This window comes from Microtus ochrogaster, chromosome 7 (genome assembly GCF_000317375.1).
Source record: "Microtus ochrogaster isolate Prairie Vole_2 chromosome 7, MicOch1.0, whole genome shotgun sequence".
NCBI lineage: Eukaryota > Metazoa > Chordata > Mammalia > Rodentia > Cricetidae > Microtus > Microtus ochrogaster.
The window spans coordinates 3,325,930-3,341,371 of NC_022014.1; the positions used below are offsets into that span (position 1 = coordinate 3,325,930).

Genomic DNA, 15,442 nt, shown 5'->3' on the forward strand with positions numbered 1-15,442 from the left:
CAGAAGAGGGTGACAGATCTCATTACAGATGGTTGTGAGCCACCATGTGGTTGCTGGGAATTGAACTCAGGACCTCTGGAAGAGCAGCCAGTGCTCTTATCCTCTGAGCCATCTCTCCAGCCCCAGTACACACTCTTTCAAGAGGTGGAGGCAGATCTCCGAGAGTTCAAGGCCAGCCTGAGGGAGTTCTAGGACAACCAGAGCTACACAGAGCAACCCTGTCTCTAAATGGCCTGGACCAGAGAGATGGCTCACTAAGTACCTGCTACTGTAGAACTGTAAGATAATTCTGAAGCCATTTCTGACAACTCTCAGTCTCAGCAGTAATGCTCCCTTCTTCCCCTCTGGGAACCAAGGACCTAACAATTACCCACACACATACTGAAATGTTGGGAACTTTCCATCACCTTCCTGAGTCCTTGTGAATGTTCTCCAAATAGAACTCAGTTACTGAACAGGGGTAAGATAACCCTTAGGTATCGATTCAGCGACTGATGTTTTGACTTAGGCCCTGGGAAAGGGGCAAAGTGACCCTCAGATGTTTTCCCTTACCTCATCTGATCTGGCAACCGCTCTCTAGCCAATTATTGGTAATAGCCCTTTTGAACAAACCAATCGTAATAGTTAAAGGACAACCCCCAGACACCCCTTCCTTCTGTGTTTTTTTTTTCCTTTAAAAATAGCCTATACCAGACATTCAGGGTCTTCTAGCCTCCCGACTGCTGGAGGACCCTGTCATGACAGAATTAATAAAATCCTCATGCTTTTACATCAGCTGTGATGAGAGATGTCTCTTGGGGCGACTCCTCCTCCTTGGTAATCGGACAGTAGGGTCCAACACTACCAAGTCTGATAATCTGAGTTTCATTCATGAGACCTACACAGTGGAAGAAAAAGCCTACTTCCATGTCTTCTATCTCCACACACACTATGGAGAGTGGGAGGTCAGGTGGCATACACACTTAGTGATAAATTGAGGGTATGGTATTCAGAGGCTGAAACAGAAAGATCGTGAGCCTGAAGCCAACCTTGCTACCACACAGTTCCAGACCAGCCTAAAACTAACTGAATACATAACCAGAATTTTCCTTAAGTTAAATTGTTTTGTTTTTCAAGACAGGGCTTCTCTGAGTAGCCCTGGAACTCACTCTGTAGACCAGGGTGGCCTTAAACTCAGTGATCTTCCTGCCTCTGCCTCCAAGTGCTGGGATTAAAGGTGTATACCACAACTACCTGGCTTAAATTAAATTTTATTTATTCATGTTTTTTGAGTCAGTGTTTGTCTGTGTGTAACACTGTCTGTCCTGGAACTAGCTCTGTAGATCCAGGCTGGCCTCGAACTCAGAAACCACCTGCCTCTGCTTCCCGAGGGCAGGGTAGAAACAGGGTGTGTGCGCCACCACCGTCCGGTTTCAAATATTTTTTTTAATGAAAAGAAAAAAGACAGCCTGGTGTTGGGGTGTTGGTAGCCCACACCTTTAAATCTCAGCACTGGAGAGGCAGAGGGCAGAGGTAGGAGAATTTGGTGAGTTCGAGACCAGTCTGGACTACATAATGAGTTCTAGGACAGGGTCTAAAGCTACACAGAGAAACCCTAGCTGAAAACAGAAAAAGAGAGGGCTGGGGAAATGGCTCAGTGGTTAAGAGCATTGCCTGCTCTTCCAAAGGTCCTGAGTTCAATTCCCGGCAACCACATGGTGGCTCACAACCATCTGTAATGATCTCTGGTGCCCTCTTCACAGAATATTGTATACATAATAAATAAATTTAAAAAAAAGAAGAAAAAAATAAGACAAAATTAAAACAAATAATAAATAGAAAAGACAAAATGGAAATAAATAATAAATAAATAATATTATTAAATACATAATAAAAAATGCAAGACGTTCAGCAAGTTGGCCGCTGCTTTCAGCTCCCATTTCCGGTCGCCAAAGCCGGTACCCACAGTAGTCTCCCAGGGCGCGTGCTGATGACGTCAAAGTAGTTGCAGCTCGTGATGTCATCAGAACGTGCCATGAAGTACAGAGCAGCGCGTTGTCTGTTTCACGCGGCCGAGGGCTGCTGAGCTTGGAGGAGTCGACTGCACTCGGACATGGCCGAGCCTGCGGCCGGAGTGAGCCGCTTCAAAGCCAAGTAAGCCCTGGGCGGAGGCGCCGACGGCGAAGGGAGACTGGTTCGCTGTCCGAGGAACCGGGAAGAGCCAGTTTAGGAGGGTGTTCACGGTGATACAGGGGGCTGAGGCCTGTGCTCAGTCAGTCCCCCTGGCTGTGTGCAGCTCTGTTTAGTGCTAGGATGGGAACAGGCCCTGCCTTTATCCGTAGTGTAGTTTCCAGACAGTTTTTACCCGTCGCTGAGTAGATTAGATTATTGTTAGCAAAGAAAGCACCGCTGTTGGTGGGTTCACTGGGTGCAGAGCACGGGAGGCTGGTTTTATCCTGATGGGCAGACTTCCAGGGAGTGGACTTGGGGCTGGGGGCATTGCGGGAGGTGAGCATTGGATTTGGGAAGACCAGCCCAGCCCCCACATACAGGATAGAGGCAGAAGACCTGTCACAGGACCTGGGCCAGGAACAAGTTGACAGTTCAGAAAGATGGGCAGAAGTCCTTCCTGGGCAGGGTCGCGGAAGCACGTGAGACGAAGGGAAGCTTTGAGCACTGCGATGTCACCCATCGGCTGTTCTAAAGGGCACTAGACAATAGAGATGGAAGGGTAGGCAGGGCACCCAGTGAGGAGACTGGTAAGGCCACTCCCCGCACCCCCCAGGAAACTGCAGTGGCTTGGCTTGGATCAAAGCAGTGGAGAAAATGGGAAAGAGGACAGCTAGTTGGGGAGAAACCAAATGAGGCTGAGGCAGGAGGAGGGAGACTTGGTAGTGTAGTGGCATGCTGGGCCTCACTGGTGAAGACCTCGAGAGTGTGTTACCTTTTTCTGGCCTCCCCCAGCTAGCAGGGAGCCCCCAAAAGCCTCTCTTCCGAAGCCTGGTCTGTTGCCTTCACCTTATTCAGGCCCACCTCTTCAAGTTATATGACGACCCCTTGAGGGCCAAGAGGCATGATCACCAACTAGCCTTGAGTCTCAACCTTTCTGTAAGGTGATGATAGCATCCACCCTCTGAGCTGTTAGGGTTTTTTTGTTTGTTGTTTTTTTGTTTTGTGTGTAGGTTTTTTGTTTTGTTTTTCTCGAGACTGGTTTTCTCTATATAATAGTCCTAGCTCTCCTGGAATTAGCTCTTGTAGACCAGGCTGGCCTCAAACTCACGGAGATCCACCTGCCTCTGCCTCCCAAGTGCTGGAAGTGCTGGGATTAAAGGCACTCACTACCACTGCCTGGCTGAGCTATTAGTTTTTATCTCTAGGTTCCTGCCGCTGCCTGGGTACTCTGCAAGGTCAAGGATTTGACTCATCTCTGGGAGAACACCCAGGACAGGGCGTGGAATGGGCCGAGGGACTTGGGCGATCACTCAGTATCGTATTCTCTTTCCAGCTATGCTGTTGAGCGAAAGATTGAACCTTTCTACAAGGGCGGGAAAGCACAGGTAACTATCTCCACGGGCAGTTAGGGGGCAAAGGGATAGGGAATACTGAGTGGTTCCTTGACTGAGACCTCTTTGTCCCTAGCTGGACCAGACCGGCAATTACCTCTTTTGTGTTTGTGGTACCAAAGTCAACATCCTAGATGTGGCCTCAGGGGCTTTGCTTCGGAGCCTGGAGCAGGTGAGGACAGGCTAGGCAGGTGTGAGAGGCTTGAGGGGAAGGTAGCATATTCTTACAGCGCTCTGTATTCCCACTCTGCCCTTAGGAGGACCAAGAGGACATTACTGCCTTTGACCTCAGTCCTAATGATGAAGTATGATGGGTAGGGGTGGTGGGTAAGCACTGGTACCTCCCTTCCACACTGAATTGGCAAATGTGTCTTATACTCTGGCTATACTGTCTTACCCTGCCCCCAGGTCCTGGTAACAGCCAGCCGGGCACTGCTGCTGGCTCAGTGGGCCTGGCGAGAAGGCACCGTCACTCGTCTGTGGAAGGCGATACACACAGCCCCTGTGGCCTCCATGGCTTTCGACACCACCTCTACACTGTTAGCTACAGGTGGGACCCCAGCTAGGTGGGGGCGCTGGAGGGCACAAGGGCAAGGACTCTGTACACCTTTACCTCAAACATATTCCCACAGGTGGCTGTGATGGCACCGTACGTGTCTGGGACATTGTGCAACATTATGGGACACACCACTTCCGAGGCTCCCCCGGTGTCATTCAGTGAGTGGGTCGGTGGAGGAAGGGTGGCTAGAAGTACCGCCCTTGGAAGTACGGCTAATTCGTCTCTATCTTGCTCCAGTTTGGTGGCCTTCCATCCAGACCCCACTCGTCTGCTGCTCTTCTCCTCAGCCGTGGACACCTCTATCCGTGTGTGGTCCCTGCAGGACCGCTCGTGTCTGGCCATTCTGACCTCACACTACAGTGCTGTCACGTCCCTCTCCTTTAGTGAGGATGGCCATACCATGCTCAGGTCAGCGGCTGGCCACACAGGGCTCGGGTGGAAGGGGAGGGATCTGGAACTGAGGGATCTATTTCTCCTCAGTTCTGGCCGTGATAAGATCTGCATAGTTTGGGACCTTCAGAGCTACCAGGCCAAGAGGACAGTGCCGGTGTTTGAGGTATAGCCTGACAAGCCAGGGCCAGTGAAGGGGGCAGGGATGGGAGTCCTGGCTGTATAGGCCCTGACCCTGCTCATCCGCAGAGTGTGGAAGCTGCTGTGCTGTTGCCCGAGGAGCCGGCACCTGAGCTGGGTGTGAAGAACTCAGGCTTACACTTCTTAACAGCTGGTGACCAAGGTGTGGGGAGGCTGGCCACATGTACATGAGGGACGGGGAGAAGCCTGTGGACCTCATCCCCCAACAGCCCTGTCCTCATATAGGGATCCTCCGTGTGTGGGAGGCTGCTTCTGGGCAGTGTGTGTACACCCAGCCACAGATGCCAGGACTAGGGCAAGAGCTGACCCATTGTACCCTGGCCCGCTCTGCGGGCCTGCTCCTCACTGTCACCACTGATCACAACCTGCTCCTTTATGAGGCACGTTCCTTACAGCTTCAGAAACAGGTTAGCACTTCCTCCTGCCGGTGCAGGGATTGGGGGTTAGGCTTCCTTTCTTACAGGCCCTCACTCACTGTGACCTTCCTATCTCCCGCAGTTTGCCGGCTATAGCGAGGAGGTGTTGGATGTTCGGTTCCTTGGGCCCAATGACTCTCATATTGTCGTGGCTTCCAACAGCCCTTGCCTGAAAGTGTTTGAGCTGCAGACTTTGGCCTGTCAGATCCTCCACGGTCACACAGGCAGGTCATGCCCTCTGACATCCCTGGCACCTTAGCCTGGCTTTGACAGCTTCCCTTCCCTGCCCCCTTTGTATAGTTCATCTCTGACCACTCTTCCCCTCTCTTCCAGACATTGTCCTGGCCCTGGATGTGTTCCGGAAGGGGTGGCTTTTTGCCAGCTGTGCCAAGGTAAGACTCCATACGAGATACAAAGGAACAGGCCTCCCAAGTGATGAAAACAAAGGCAACGTCCCCATGACCCATCGCCTTTCTTCCATCCCTACTGTCTGCAGGATCAGAGCATACGCATCTGGAGGATGAACAAGGCTGGCCAGGTGGCCTGTGTCGCTCAGGGCTCCGGACACACACACAGCGTGGGCACCATCTGCTGTTCTAGGTACTGGATCAGGACCGGACCCAGGGGTATCCAAGGAGGTAGAGGCCCAAGCTATTGGTTTCTAGCCCAGGGTAGAGAATGGGTGTGCTGGTTTGACCACACTCTGAGGCTTTCACAAGGATGTAGAACAGAGAAGAGGCCCAAGGAGACTCAGGTACCATGGCAGATTTCTTGGAAGTGGCCTTGGAAGGTGGACAACATAGGAAAGACCTGAGACAGACAAAATGGCACTGAACAAGGTCCTGCTGGGGGAGGTGACCTTCACTAAGAGCTTGACTCTGGTTGGAACCAGTTGCTAGGTGTGGTGACTCTAAGGATAGGTGGTGCAAGCAGAGGCATTGGGGGCGATGTAGACCAATCTACATCCTGAGACTATCCCTCTGGTCCTGATGATGGTCTGGAAGGCCAGAGCTTGTTATACTGCAGACAGTGTCCTTGGACCTGAGCAATGTCTCCCTTTTTTGTTGGCTACAGGCTAAAAGAATCTTTCCTGGTGACAGGCAGCCAGGACTGCACTGTGAAGCTGTGGCCCCTCCCTGAAGCCCTGTTGTCCAAGAACACAGCTGTGGACAGTGGCCCAATGCTTCTGCAGGCCCAGACCACCCAGCGCTGCCATGACAAAGTAGCCGCACATGGCCTCTGGGATGGGGTGTGGCTGATCCCTAGCGTGGAGTGAGTGTCTGAGTTTTACCACCTGCTCTCATCACCAGGACATCAACAGTCTGGCTGTCTCCCCCAATGACAAGCTGTTAGCCACGGGCTCACAGGACCGCACAGCTAAGCTCTGGGCCTTGCCTCAGTGCCAATTGTTGGGTGTTTTTTCCGGCCACCGACGTGGCCTCTGGAATGTCCAGTTCTCACCCACAGACCAGGTGCTAGCCACAGCCTCTGCTGATGGCACCATCAAGCTCTGGGCACTGCAGGACTTCAGCTGTCTCAAAGTAAGTGTTTCCCCTTGTCCTGTTTCCCCCTCTGGTAACAGTTCATACTCATAAGGCTTGGGTCCCTCTCTGTCTCCCCTGTAGACCTTTGAGGGCCATGATGCTTCTGTGCTGAAGGTGGCCTTTGTGAGCCGTGGTTCACAGCTGCTGTCTAGGTGAGTGGGCTAGGAGAGGGCTGGGGGTGTGTGGTGGGGGTCATGCCTCAAAACTAAGTCCTTTCGTTTTCAACCTCAGTGGTTCTGATGGGCTTCTGAAGCTGTGGACCATTAAGAGCAATGAGTGTGTGCGGACACTAGATGCTCATGAGGACAAGGTCTGGGGGCTGCACTGTAGCCGACTAGATGACCACGCCATCACTGGGGGCAGTGACTCCCGAATCATTCTCTGGAAGGTTGTGAATCCTAAGGGGTGGAATGAGGCAGGGCACGGGACAGCACTGGGACTTGTCTGATTCTAATTTGATCCCAGGATGTGACAGAGGCCGAGCAGGCAGAAGAGCAGGCCAAACGGGAAGAGCAGGTGATCAAGTAAGTCTGGGCTCAGTGGCACCTGCTGCATACCCTCAGCAGACCTCTTCATGCCCACAGCACCCTTGCACGTCTCCAGCATAGCATCTCCTAGAGCCCTCAGCAGCGGTAGCCCCTGTGATCCCTGCTGTGAGGCATAGGAAGCAGGTTGAGATAGGGCTCACACCTGTGGCTCTTGGGCCCAGCCAGGGTCTCCGATTGATGTCTTTTTCCTCTATCCCACCAGGCAGCAAGAACTGGACAACCTGCTCCATGAGAAGCGGTATCTCCGGGCACTAGGACTTGCCATCTCCCTGGACCGCCCCCACACTGTACTGACTGTTATCCAGGGTCAGTACCTGCCCCAGTGCAGGCTGGGGTTGGGATAGCCCCAGGGACCAACAAACCCTTTCTTTAAGCTGACTTCCCTTTCACAGCTATCCGGAGGGATCCTGAGGCCTGTGAGAAGCTGGAGGCCACTGTGCTCCAACTGCGACGAGACCAGAAAGGTTGTGGGCAAGCTGGAAGGGATCAGCCAGGGGAGGGAGTGACCTGGTGGGCAGAACATGGTGGAATGGCCCAACAAACGGAGTGTCTGTCCCTATACTCACAGAGGCCCTGCTGCGCTTCTGTGTCACGTGGAACACCAACTCCAGACACTGTCACGACGCCCAGGCTGTGCTGGGTGTGCTGCTGCGGCATGAGGCCCCCGAGGAGCTGCTGGCCTATGACGGGGTGCGGGGTACACTGGAGGCCCTGCTGCCCTATACCGGTATGGGACATGGCCTTAGACCCCGGGACGCCCCTGGTGGGTTCGCAGATAGCCCCCTCTTCCCCAGCCCCAACTCCTCTGTCTTCCTCCAGAGCGGCACTTTCAGCGGCTTAGCCGGACACTACAAGCAGCCACCTTCTTGGACTTCTTGTGGCACAACATGAAGCTGTCCCCACTCCCTGCTGTTCCCCCAGCCCTGTGAGGCACATAAAAGTTGCACTTTTCTATCTTGGCTTCTCATGTGAATCTGACCAATCTCCCCCAAAATCACTGGCCACATTGGTCCACCGTAATTTCAATTGTAGAAGTTCAAGCCCTCCCACCCCATTTCAAGCCCTCACGGCACAATGAGATTAGGTGAAATCATTCCACTTTTATTTAGAGAAAATGGGAAGTTGTGGCCCCTTGGCCCTGTCATCCATCCAGCCCCACCCTCTTGGCAGGTCTGGATCCCTGCTTTGCTTGTTGTTGGGGTTGACAATACAACCTCTCTGCAGGGCTACACAAATCCTCAAAGGGAACCCAGGGTCCTTTGGTCCTGTCCCAGTGCCCTGCGGGTGATGGTGCAGCATCGACTTTGAATGGCACTCACACAGGGGCGAGTTGGTACTACAGGGGGAACAGGCCTGTCTGCAGCCACCTTGTCTTCCCTGCCATCTGGGAGCCCTGGCCTGCCCAGGAGAGAACCCAGCTCTTCAGGCTGCAGCAGCACCGCAGGAAACAGACCTTCCTGGCCATTGTACCTACGAGAAAGGCAGGGCTTGGTTAAGGATTTACCTGATGTGCCCCTCCTGCCAGGCAGCATCTGCCATTGCTCCAACACACGCACGCACACACGTGTGTGAGCACACTCACTGTACCTGCACAGCCACCAGCCGCGGTCTGAGGGTTCCAGCACATGCACGCGTGCCCCTGCAGGCACTGATAGCTCATCAGTACGACTGCCCTCATAGGCCTGAGTAGCACAGAACTGCATCCCTAGGATGGGTGTTTGGGGGTCACTGGAACTGTAAGGCCAGAGTCCTGACCTTTCTCCTGGTGCTCCACTGTCACCTCCCTCCTGAGCTTGCTCTCAGCCTTGCTGCAGGTCCATTCTTAGTGGTGAGCTTATGGTAGGGATGGTCTCATACCTCTGCATTGCAAAGCCAGGGCTGATTCCTGGTCCTGGCCTAGGGCTCCCTCCTCCAGGTAGGGAGCTGGAAACCAGGCCGTCTGCTGATCCTTATTCTCCACCAGCCACCAGCCTGTTCAAGAGGCCAGGAAAGGGCTCAGATGCCAAGGCCTGTACCCATCTTGGTCAGAGAGCAGATGTTTTGTTTATTTTGTTTTTGGAACTCGCTGTAGACCAGACTGGCCCTGAACTCTCAGAGATCCACCTGCCTCTGCCTTAGGTGCTTGGATTAAAGGCATGCGCCACCATCACCCAGTTGTCCCCAGGTTCTTAATACTGTGGCCCTACCTGATGGATGTCGAAGTAATACATCCAGAATTTCTTGAGCCTGTGTGTGAAAAGGCCTGTCTCTTGTGTCATGGGTGTAGAATGGCTGTAAACAGCGCATGCTCTGAGCCTCCAGGCTATGAATGGTAAGGCTGCTTGCGGGTTGAGATAATGGCTCCTCTGGTGTGGGCAGGATCACCAGGCTGGGTAGGGCAGCCAGCACGTGTGAAAAATGAGAAGACAGGATGGGAACCCCTCTCCCCACCTATGCATTGGCCAGCCCAGCCTTCTCATCCGCCCTTCCAACAAGTGCATGGGCTGGGAGAAGGGTGCATATTAGTCACCTGCCCGGAGGCAGCATAGGCTCCAGATCCAGAGGTCTGGGTGCGAAGAAGTCACTGAGCGTCGAGCTTCTCAATACGTGCTCGGAGGTTGCCAGCAGTGCCTGTACGTAGGTCTTCAGCAGCCGCAACCGCGCCAGGCCTCGGCCAGTATGCCCCCGGCGCGTCAGCAGTGGAGCGTCTGCCCGGGTACCACAGAAACACACTGGGACCAGGCCCCCACTCTTGTTTGCCAGACCTACCCTGTAACCACCCTGTAACCCCTGTAGGCCTGACCAGGAAGCTTGGGAAGAACGCGGTCAGATCTCCGGAGCAGGCCCGCCTCCACCGGGAAGATTTTCTTAAGGCTCTTCTGAGGGGGAGAAGCAGGCCTCAGTCTCCAAAAGTGGAGAGAACCCCAGGGAGAGGGAGGGAGGGTCCCTGGAAGAGTTCCTACAAGCAGGCAGGGAGGTCGTGTATCTAGAGGCCTCTGGATTGGGGGGTGAGCCCCCCATTTGAAGTAGTCCCAGTGTTACTCACCTGGAGCTGCCTGAACTCATCCCAGCTCCTGCGAACAGACGAGTCACTGTCGTCTGACCAGCGCACGGAGAAGACAAATGTCTGCGTGAGGAAAAGTGGAGGTGCTATTTCCCCTCAGACTTTGTCACCTTACCCTTCGGGCAGGGGAGGAGGGCGGGCCGTGTGGTCCTACCTGGAGTCGCTCCATCTGTACCAGGGCTACCGCATGCGCTGATACCGGGTGTCGTGGACCTGCCATTGTGCCTTCTGCTGGGTGCTCGAAGGGGCTCAGAGCAGCCGGAAGAAGTGAAATGGAATTTCCCCGCACTGCCCTAAACCCGAGTCCCTGCAGAGCGTTCACACCTGGAAACTTCTCAGTTCCTGGTTGTTCTTCAAGCACAAAATCTAAGGATTCATCACAGGAGTACTAGTGCTGGGGGAGGGGCAAGCCGGGCCAGGTGGAGGATAAATGAAGTCCTTTGTACTGGAACTGCCACCGGGGGCCTCTCCTCCCCTAGCCAGCTGAAGAAAGGAGGTAGGCAGTTCCTTGACCAAGTGCTGCCTCAGCCTCACCTGCCCCCTCGGCCTCTTCCCCGCCCTGCTGTTACCTCCTCCCAAGGTGTGCCTAACAGCATGGTTTTTAAATTTGCCTGTGGGGCCATATGCTGCTGTCCTCAAGCCAACTATTTCACCCCTGGGTCCTTTTAGGTCTGGTTTTTGTTTGTTGTTTGTTTTTGGGGGGTTGAGATAGGGTTTTGCTAGTTCGCAAAGGCTGGCTTTAAACTTGCCATATTCCTGCCTCAGTGTCCTGAGCAGCTGAGGCTCAGACCTGTGTAACAAGGCCATGGACATGAAACCTACCTCTTTCCTTGGTCAAGTCTTGGCATCGCCTTAAGCAACTGGTTCTTTCAGAAGCATTGGAAGATGGAAGAGCAACAGGAAAGGGCTGAGTTCCTACCACTAGGGCCTCACCACCAACAGGTGGCCTGTCGGCCCTACCAACCCTAGCGCCTCCTCTCACATAGATGCACAAGGAGGAGCCCAACACTGGCCAGAGGTTCCTCACAACTGGAGAGGTGGGTCAGATAAGAGCACTGGCTGCTCTTCCAGAGGACCCAGGTTCAATTCCCAGTGCCCACATTGGCAGCTCACTACTGTCTGTAACTCTAGTTCCAGGGAATCTGACATACTCACACAGACATACATGCAGGACAAACACCAATGCACACAAAATAAGAATTAAAAAAAAAAAAAAGCTGGGCTGGGCAGATAATTACAGGTGGTGCACACCTTTAATCCCAGCACACAAAGGGAAGCAGAAGCAGGAGAATCTCTTGAGTTTGGGGTCAGCCTGGTCTAAAGAAAGAATTCCAGGACAACCAAAGATACACACACACACTCACTCTCACAAAATAGGAGAAATACTGAAAAATAGAAATGGGATCAGGTCAAGACAGCTTTGTCCCAAATTGTCCAACGTCTCCTCCTGTTTTAGAGCAAATCCCAGTTTCTAGCATGGTGGTGGGATATTGCCCAACTCTGAATCCTGGCCTCCATCTTCCTCCCCAGAGTTCTGTCCCCAGTGGCCTAGTGTTTCTGTAAAATGCAGATAGCCTCAGTTGGTACCTCTCCCTACAGGACTGTGCCTAAGGGTCTCCAATTTAGGAGAGCTATATTTCCATACTCTATACATGGTTTTCACTAGTTCGGAAATAAAATTTATTCCAGTGACTGGGTTTTCCCCGTCTTCACCCCTGGTCAAAGGCCAAAGAGGCCAGGGACAGAAGCTTGTTCCTTGTTCTGCTCAGTGCCGGAAGCAGCGCTTGGAGCAGAGGACCACTGTACAAATATTTGCAGATGAATGAACACATGGAGGCAGGGGAAGGAACTCTTCCTGTGATGACCCAGGCTTTTAAGTCAAGTTCTTGAGGAGGTGCTGGTGGTGGCAGAAGATTGAAGAATTTAGCGTCATCTTCACTCAACTACAGAGTTCGAAGTTAGCCCAAGTCACATGAGACCTTGTCTCAAAAGAAAAAAAAAAGGAATACCTGCGGCTGAAATAGGCATAATAACTTTTTATTTCCAGGTTTTAGGTTGGGGACCCGCCCGCAGACTCTCCTAAGGTTCCCGGGCCCCAATTACTAGGGCAAAGGTCGACCCTGGCCCCTGGCGCTGTCTGGTCCGTGAGACGACGCCCCGCCCCGCGTTGCCAAGGCACCCAGAAGCGTTCTACGGCAGAAAGGCCCAAAACTTGGCCGCTGGTTAGGGTGTGAACCGAGCCATGGGGGCGACGCGAGAAGCTTCTCGGACCTCGTCTCAGCCCGAGTTCTCAGCGGGGCTGCAGCGCACCTCCCACAACCCACGACACTTCTGCTAGAGGAAGCCCGAGCGCCACCATGGACCACGCGCGCCCGGCCCGCGGCGGGCAGCCAGGCGCAAGAGCAGGCCGCCTGGGCTCCTGCCTCCCGCCCCGCCTCCTCCCGTGCCCAGGCCTCCCGCTCCGCCCCGACCTGGACCGCCGCCTCGGCCCCCCAGCCCCGCCCCGCCGCCAGGCTCCGCCTCCCGCCCCACCGTGAGCCCAGCCCCAGGCCGCGGTTCCCGCTCCTGCCGCCGCGCGCTGGCCTTGGCGTGCGCGCTGGCCCGGCCGACCTTCCGGAGCCTCTCTTGGCCCGGCCGTCCGTACGCCGGCAAGATGGCGGCGCCCAGCGAACCCGCGGGCTTCTCTCGCAGCGGTCTCTTCTCCTTCCTGCCCGGCGGCGCGCGCTCCCAGATGACCGACGACGACTTAGTGACTGACGCGCGGGGCCGGGGCGCAGGGCTTAGAGACGCCGCCGCCTCCGCCTCCGCCTCCGCCTCGGCCTCGGCCTCGGCCCCGCAAGGTTTGGAGCACGGGAAGCGGCCGTGCCGGGCCTGTGTGGACTTCAAGTCGTGGATGCGGACCCAGCAGAAGGTGCAGATGCCCCACCTGGCCGCCTGGTCGCGGTTCCCCGCCCCACACCGGGTTTCTCAGGGTTGGCTATGCCTAAACACGTCCATCCCCTCACCCACACACACCGTTAGGCTCGAACTTTGAGCTTTCAGCTACCGGCTGGCCGGATCGATTTAGTGGGCTGCCAACTGAAAAAGGGAGCGTTCTTGTCAATTTTATTTTTTTATTTTATTTTATCACAATTTTATTGTGATACTGGGAATCCGAACCCAAGTCCTCTGGCGTGCAACGCAAACAGTATGCCACTGGGTTGGAATTTTGTGGGCTTTTGGTTGGGGAAGAATGAACTGACCCTTAGTCGGCCTACTTCTGCAGCGGGACATCAAGTTTAGGGAGGATTGCCCACAGGATCGGGAGGAACTGGGTCGCCACACCTGGGCTTTCCTCCACACGCTGGCCGCCTATTACCCGGACATGCCCACCCCAGAACAGCAGCAAGATATGGCCCAGTTCATACATATATTTTCCAAGTTTTACCCCTGCGAGGAGTGTGCGGAAGACATAAGGAAGAGGTAAGTGTGCAGTATCTCTGCCAGTAAGGCCCCTGATGGGGGTCTGGCAGATGTCATAAGAGGGGCCTAGGAAAATGGTTGCAGGAGAGAGGGGTCACCAAAAGGGATGTTGGGTCATGGGAGCCTTCTCCTTTCTCCTCAAAAAGCCCAGTTCTGTGGATCCTTATCCTTAAGGTTTTTAGGAAGGGCTTCCTTCCACTTCCTAAAGATTGACTAAGATTCCACCTTGCCTAACTTCCCTAATCCCTCAGCGTGGTTACTGATTTTAAAAACGGGAATGAGCCGGGCGGTAGTGGCGCACGCCTTTAATCCCAGCACCCTGGAAGCAGAGGAAGGAGCTTCTCTGAGAGTTCAAGGCCAGTCTGGTCTTCAAAGTGAGTTCAAGGACAGCCAGGGCTACGCGAGAAACCCTGTCTTCAGAAAACCAAAACCAAACAAACAAAAAAACAGGAATGAAATAAACTATCACTCTCAATGGCTTAACCTGTATTTCTAGGTTGGACCTGTTGGGCAGTTGTGCTTGCTATTTGAGGTCTGGACAGTTAGGAATGAGGGTGATCTCTTGCTAACTGGGCCCATGGTGCTATGAAACACTCTCTTGTGCCAGGCCCCACCTGTCTCTACTCTGCCTGGGGCTAGAGACCATGGGACAATGCTCCCTGATTGTTGCAAGGTTGTAAAGTTGCCTGCCTCAGTCAGTACTTCTTTCTCTGGGTTCTTGCCAAGTCAGGTGAATGAGTGAGCAGCCCTGGAAGTTGCCCAAGCCCAGGAGACTCCAGAGTCAACCCTGCTCATCATCTGCTTGGAACACGAATGCATTCCCAAGTTTAATTCATAGCAGTGCCCCAGCTCCCTGTCTCCAGGCACTGGCAAGAACAGAGTCAACACCTCCTTACCGTCTTCCTGTGCTTCTCTCACAAAGGATAAGCAGGAACCAGCCAGACACAAGCACTCGGGTCTCCTTCAGCCAGTGGCTGTGCCGTCTGCACAATGAGGTGAATCGGAAGCTGGGCAAGCCTGATTTTGACTGCTCCAGAGTAGATGAGCGATGGCGTGACGGCTGGAAGGACGGCTCCTGTGACTAGAAGATTGTCAGCAAGAGCATGTGGGGCATCTGACCAGGATCCATGGGCAACCTGGCTAGCAAGGGAGGGACAGCCTATCGATTAAAGTGCATCTGAGCCAAAGCTTTTCTTCGGTGGGGTGGGGGAGGTAGGGTCCCTAGGACACTGCCAATGGGAACCTTACCCACAAGATTGAGAAGTGGAGGTACCCACTGTGGCCTCCTCAGCTAAGGTGCCATGGGACTGAAGGTGAGAGGCATCTTTCCACAGGCTGCCCCATATCCTTTATAATGCAGCCTCTTGCCCATTACACAGTTGGGACATGGCTGCCCATAGGAAGACAGGCTAGACCATTGCCATTCTACTGCATTGCCAGGGGTGCCTACAGAACTATGACCCTGGCAGCTCTGTGCCATTTCACCGAGCTGTCTATTCTGCACTCTGTTCCCAGCTCTAGGAGGGTTCTTCTCTGAGGGTGTGCCCACCGTACTGCCCACTGCCTGCCTGGCACATGTTCTTCCACAGCTGTGACATGCCTGACAGCAGATGATCCTGAGTATCTGCTCCCTTAGGAGTTGGAGACCAAAATAAAATGAAGTAACGTAGGGCCTGATCTTTGTGTGCTTTGTACTGATGGACGGGCCTGCTTTTGCTTTTCTGTGATTGGTTGGAT

The 15,442-nt window shown here is 54.0% G+C and overlaps 3 protein-coding genes across 4 annotated transcripts; 2 read left to right on the forward strand and 1 right to left on the reverse strand.

Moving 5' to 3' along the window:
- The first annotated feature begins 2,007 nt into the window (after nt 1-2,007).
- On the forward strand, nt 2,008-8,193 carry Tbl3 (transducin beta like 3). The gene is made up of 22 exons (XM_005349152.2): nt 2,008-2,133; nt 3,485-3,536; nt 3,619-3,714; nt 3,800-3,847; nt 3,951-4,092; nt 4,175-4,259; nt 4,339-4,509; nt 4,582-4,657; nt 4,741-4,834; nt 4,918-5,099; nt 5,191-5,332; nt 5,442-5,500; nt 5,605-5,708; nt 6,183-6,330; nt 6,419-6,649; nt 6,734-6,804; nt 6,884-7,040; nt 7,118-7,176; nt 7,403-7,506; nt 7,593-7,664; nt 7,769-7,927; nt 8,020-8,193. The coding sequence occupies exons 1-22, from the start codon at nt 2,093-2,095 to the stop codon at nt 8,127-8,129; spliced, it is 2,403 nt and encodes an 800-aa protein (XP_005349209.1). The 5' UTR covers nt 2,008-2,092; the 3' UTR covers nt 8,130-8,193.
- Nucleotides 8,194-8,312: 119 nt separating this feature from the next.
- Nucleotides 8,313-10,683, reverse strand: Noxo1 (NADPH oxidase organizer 1). The gene is made up of 8 exons (XM_005349153.2): nt 10,398-10,683; nt 10,226-10,306; nt 9,983-10,058; nt 9,710-9,887; nt 9,387-9,568; nt 9,058-9,171; nt 8,788-8,905; nt 8,313-8,670 (listed from the first exon to the last, which is right to left on the reverse strand). Exons 1-8 carry the CDS (start codon nt 10,461-10,463, stop codon nt 8,439-8,441), a joined length of 1,047 nt encoding a protein of 348 aa, XP_005349210.1. The 5' UTR covers nt 10,464-10,683; the 3' UTR covers nt 8,313-8,438.
- Nucleotides 10,684-12,769: 2,086 nt separating this feature from the next.
- Nucleotides 12,770-15,376, forward strand: Gfer (growth factor, augmenter of liver regeneration). 2 transcript variants are annotated; one of them, XM_005349154.3, is made up of 3 exons: nt 12,770-13,154; nt 13,509-13,705; nt 14,628-15,376. In XM_005349154.3, exons 1-3 carry the CDS (start codon nt 12,897-12,899, stop codon nt 14,788-14,790), a joined length of 618 nt encoding a protein of 205 aa, XP_005349211.1. In that variant the 5' UTR covers nt 12,770-12,896; the 3' UTR covers nt 14,791-15,376. The 2 variants fall into 2 exon arrangements, with proteins under 2 accessions (XP_005349211.1, XP_026635849.1); XM_026780048.1 differs by lacking the exon at nt 14,628-15,376 and adding an exon at nt 13,957-14,048.
- Nucleotides 15,377-15,442: the final 66 nt, after the last annotated feature.

What these genes read in the sequence shown, in the direction of transcription:
- Noxo1 (XM_005349153.2), bottom strand. Translation starts at nt 10,463, where the DNA reads ATGGCAGGTCCACGACACCCGGTATCAGCGCATGCGGTAGCCCTGGTA. An exon ending in TACAGATGGAGCGACTCCAG is followed by an intron (nt 10,307 to 10,397) that starts GTAGGACCACAC and finishes TTCCTCACGCAG; the next exon opens with ACATTTGTCTTCTCCGTGCG. An exon ending in CGTTCTTCCCAAGCTTCCTG is followed by an intron (nt 9,888 to 9,982) that starts GTCAGGCCTACA and finishes GTACCCGGGCAG; the next exon opens with ACGCTCCACTGCTGACGCGC.
- Tbl3 (XM_005349152.2), top strand. Translation starts at nt 2,093, where the DNA reads ATGGCCGAGCCTGCGGCCGGAGTGAGCCGCTTCAAAGCCAA. An exon ending in ACAAGGGCGGGAAAGCACAG is followed by an intron (nt 3,537 to 3,618) that starts GTAACTATCTCC and finishes CTTTGTCCCTAG; the next exon opens with CTGGACCAGACCGGCAATTA. An exon ending in TTTTTGCCAGCTGTGCCAAG is followed by an intron (nt 5,501 to 5,604) that starts GTAAGACTCCAT and finishes TACTGTCTGCAG; the next exon opens with GATCAGAGCATACGCATCTG.
- Gfer (XM_005349154.3), top strand. Translation starts at nt 12,897, where the DNA reads ATGGCGGCGCCCAGCGAACCCGCGGGCTTCTCTCGCAGCGGTCTCTTC. An exon ending in GGATGCGGACCCAGCAGAAG is followed by an intron (nt 13,155 to 13,508) that starts GTGCAGATGCCC and finishes CTACTTCTGCAG; the next exon opens with CGGGACATCAAGTTTAGGGA. An exon ending in GCGGAAGACATAAGGAAGAG is followed by an intron (nt 13,706 to 14,627) that starts GTAAGTGTGCAG and finishes TCTCTCACAAAG; the next exon opens with GATAAGCAGGAACCAGCCAG.